The sequence below is a fragment of the Condylura cristata genome, unplaced genomic scaffold (genome assembly GCF_000260355.1).
Source record: "Condylura cristata isolate star-nosed mole 26May11 unplaced genomic scaffold, ConCri1.0 scaffold00004, whole genome shotgun sequence".
Classification (NCBI taxonomy): Eukaryota; Metazoa; Chordata; class Mammalia; order Eulipotyphla; family Talpidae; genus Condylura; species Condylura cristata.
This window is the reverse complement of record NW_004567105.1, coordinates 3,728,065-3,731,742: the sequence shown is the minus strand read 5'-3', so window position 1 is coordinate 3,731,742 and position 3,678 is coordinate 3,728,065. Positions and strand designations below refer to the sequence as shown.

The 3,678-nt window shown below is 68.7% G+C and overlaps 1 protein-coding gene across 1 annotated transcript in view; it reads left to right on the top strand.

Annotated features, from left to right (window-relative positions):
* The first annotated feature begins 386 nt into the window (after positions 1–386).
* The window catches only part of TAB1 (TGF-beta activated kinase 1/MAP3K7 binding protein 1), a 7,324-nt gene continuing 4,032 nt past the window's right edge, over positions 387–3,678 (top strand). Inside the window, exons 1-6 of the mRNA XM_012735119.1 lie at positions 387–518; positions 605–741; positions 1,047–1,200; positions 1,866–1,952; positions 2,331–2,469; positions 3,275–3,518. Coding sequence (XP_012590573.1) covers positions 387–518; positions 605–741; positions 1,047–1,200; positions 1,866–1,952; positions 2,331–2,469; positions 3,275–3,518 — 893 coding nt within the window. The remainder of the gene's footprint in view (positions 519–604; positions 742–1,046; positions 1,201–1,865; positions 1,953–2,330; positions 2,470–3,274; positions 3,519–3,678) is intronic.

Below are 3,678 nucleotides of genomic sequence, written 5' to 3'. Positions count from 1 at the left end.
AGCGGAGCGGGCGATAACCGTCCAAAGACCAGAGCCAAATCACGTCGGGGAAAGCTGGCTGGCGGCGAGCAGAGACCTCCCCTAGTCCAGCCCGTGCACATTCAGCCTCAGGGTCTCTCCAGCACTCTCCTGGGATTGCCCAGGCCAACCGGGTGGGGGTCTCAGGGGCCGGGTGGGCGCTGGCCTCTCGGTGTGGGGCCAGGGGTCACATTTGGGGCTTAAGGAAAATGCAGGTGTGTAGGGCGCGCCTCGAAATTGAGGAGGTTCAGAGTCTGTGCTTGGGCGGTGCCTGGCCCGCCGCGCGTGTGAGTGTCCGCGCGTGTGTCTTCCCCAAGGCGGACTTCCCGGAGCCCTGACAGTCAGGAGATGGCCCTCGGGTCCCTGTCATGGCCCCCGGCAGCCGCCGCCGCCCCGCGCACACAGACTTCAGGTTTCGGGCTGGGCAGCCGCTCTGGACTGGCCCGAAGACGCGCGGCCCGTCCGTGTTCGCCTACGACGCGCCCTCGGGCGGGGCTCGGGCCTGCCGGCTTTGTTGGGGAGGGAGGGAAGGTGGGCTCTGGCCTGGGGGGGAGGTGACCGTCGTGGCTTGCCGCTGTGCTCCCAGGAGCAGCAGCCGAGCTGGACAGACGACCTGCCGCTCTGCCACCTCTCCGGGGTCGGCTCCGCCTCCAACCGCAGCTACTCGGCCGACGGCAAGGGCACCGAGAGCCACCCGCCGGAGGACAGCTGGCTCAAGTTCAGGTAAGGCGCCGGCGCGGGCCCTCGGCCTGCCGGCGGTTCCCGTGCCTCCTGCCGCAAGGCGGGCCCCAGGGGTGGCCTCTGCTGCCCTCCGGGCCTCAGGCCAGCGGAGGGCCTGTACGAGGGAGGTGGGGTGGCACCCCAGAAGGTCACAGGTGAAATGGTGGGAGGGTGTGAAGAGTGAGAAGTGGGGGGTGAAGACCCTGCTGCCATACCTCGGGTGCCCCCAGCCTCCGGCCCTGTGCCCCGGGGCTGCTGGCACACCTCGGAGCCCCTGGCGCAGGCCGCCTCCTGCCCCCACCCCTCAGGAGTGACAACAACTGCTTCCTCTATGGAGTCTTCAACGGCTACGACGGCAACCGGGTGACCGACTTCGTGGCCCAGCGCCTGTCGGCGGAGCTGCTGCTGGGCCAGCTCAGCGCCGAGCACTCGGAGGCGGACGTACGGCGCGTGCTGCAGCAGGTACCGGGCCTGGCCAGCGCGAGCTGGACGGTGTGGCGTGGCCAGGCCCTCCTGCAGAGGATGCGGCTCCGGGAGCCCCGTCTTCCCGGGGTGCCCACTGCCGGCCAGCAGTCCCTCCCCATGACCCGGGCTGGCTGTGGAGGAGATACTCTGGAGAGAGGGAGTTAGGGGCATAAGCTCGGACAAAGGGGTGCAGTGGAGGGGCTGAGCCCCAGGAAATAAGCTACGAGGACAAGCCCACTTCTTCAGGGCTGACCCGTGCACGCTGCCTCTCGGGGCTGTGCGCGCCCCGAGCCTGGCCCCCTCCCACTTGCCTGGTGCCCTCGTGTGCCTGGTCTGTGCCTCTGCTCGCTGCCATTTGGGAGTCTGCCCTCCTGGCACCTCATGGAGCCGTGTTTGTGATCAGAAGGTGGGGTGCTCCTCTGGAGAACATCGCCCCGGGCAGTTTCCCCCCAGCACCTGAGGGCCAGCGCTCCCTCTGGCCTCGGCTCTGCGCGCTCACCTGCACCGCCGCCCTGGGTTCTGCTCACCTGCCCTGTCCCGGGTCGCTTCCTGGCTGTGAAGCGCCAGCCCCCGCGGCTCATGTCACACGTCACACGGGCGGTTACTGGGGCACGTGAGCAGCCCCTGCGCTGCCGCCCACCTGCCCTCCCTCTGCCCTCCAGGCCTTCGATGTAGTGGAGAGGAGCTTCCTGGAGTCCATTGACGACGCCTTGGCTGAAAAGGCGAACCTCCAGTCCCAGCTGCCAGAGGTGATCTCCCAGCCAGCCCCCCACCCCACCCGGCATGTCAGACCCCGCATGTCGCTGCCATGGACACCACTGGGCCAGAACAGCAGGGGTTGGAGGCCTTCACGGGGGCAGTGGGTTTGGCAGCTGAGGGCCCTCCCTGGACCAGTGTCGGCAGTGAAGGCGTGAGGAGAGGCCTGGCCAGGTGAGGCCTCACCCGAACACGTCCACAGCCTGGCCACCTACCCGCTCCCATCTCCCCCGGCTCTTGGAGAGCGGGCAGGAAAGCGAGTCCAGCGCTGCAGCTCCATGCTGGCCGGCCCGCGGACCCTCCGCCTGTAAGGGAGGGCAGCTGCCGGGAGGGGCCCCGAGGCCCGTGCTCTGACCCCCCGTGGCCCGTAGGGTGTCCCTCAGCACCAGCTGCCTCCTCAGTATCAGAAGATCCTCGAGAGGCTCAAGGTTCTGGAGAGGGAGACTTCGGGCGGCGCCATGGCCGTCGTGGCCGTCCTCCTCAACAACAAGCTCTACGTCGCCAATGTTGGTGAGCGCCTGGCCGTTCCGGGCCGGGTCAGCCTTGGGCCCATACTGGGAGTGGTCAGCTGTCCAGACGGGCGCCCGGGCACCCGAGGCCACGCTGTGGTTGCTGGGTGGCTCACAGGCCGGTCCCCGTGCCCGTGGGCGTCCCGGGGATGCTCAGGCCGGGAGGCGGCCTGCTGCCCTCCCACTCTGCCCAGAGCCGTGGCCGCGGGCCAGGGCCCCGCTCCGTCCACTCCATGGCTTCGTCTTCTGGAAGGGGGTGTCCAGTTTGGGAAAACCCACTCGGCCTCTGGGCTGGACATGGACCGGCCCGGCCTGCACCATGAGGGGCTGTTGGTCTGTTTGGCAAAGAAGGGGCCGTGTGAGAACAAAGGAAGGCTCTGTGGGGTGCACATTACTGTTGGGGCTCTGTGGAGACCCCCCCGAGTAAGGCCCTCCACTCTTCCTCCTTCCCGAAAGATTTCAAGAATTTCAAAAATGTGAAAAAGCAAGTGAGTGGCGCCTCGCGCAGCCGAGCGCCTGCTCTGGCCAGCCGTCCTCCCTGGTCTGCGGCGGCCACATTCTGCAAAGTGAGCCCTGGACGGGCGCTGTGGCCTGGGATCCCGCGCGTGTCTCTTGCTACCATCGTTGTCGTCGCCAGGGGGCGCCCTGGCGGGGCTGCCCTGCCCGCCACCCTGACTGGGCAGCGCCCACCTCCCCGTGCGTGAACCCCTTTGCCGGCCTTGAGGCGTCCGTATGGATGCGCCGCCCGGCCTCTCTCCTCGCTGTGTCCTGCTTTCCTGCTGCTCAGTGCTTGAATTCTGCCGCAGGGACCAACCGCGCACTTCTGTGCAAATCCACAGTGGACGGGCTGCAGGTGACCCAGCTGAACGTGGACCACACCTCGGAGAACGAGGACGAGCTCTTCCGCCTCTCGCAGCTGGGTGAGTTCCCCTGCCGGGGCCAGGGGGCCGTGGCGAGGGCTCGGGACCAGCCTGCGGGCCGGGCCAGCTCTGCCACGTCTGGGGGTGTTTGGACCCGGCTCGGATTGTCTGTGCCCGCGTTTCCCGCCTCGTAAGAGTGGCAGTAGCGCTGCGGCCTCGGGGCGCCGTGAGCGCCTGGAGCTCATGCTGGAGAGGGGCCGGGCGCCTGGCGCGCAGCACGCTGAGGGCGGTGCCGACGCAGAGGCCCTGGGCTGCAGCTGCCGTCGCCGCTCCCGCCCTCCGCGGGGCTC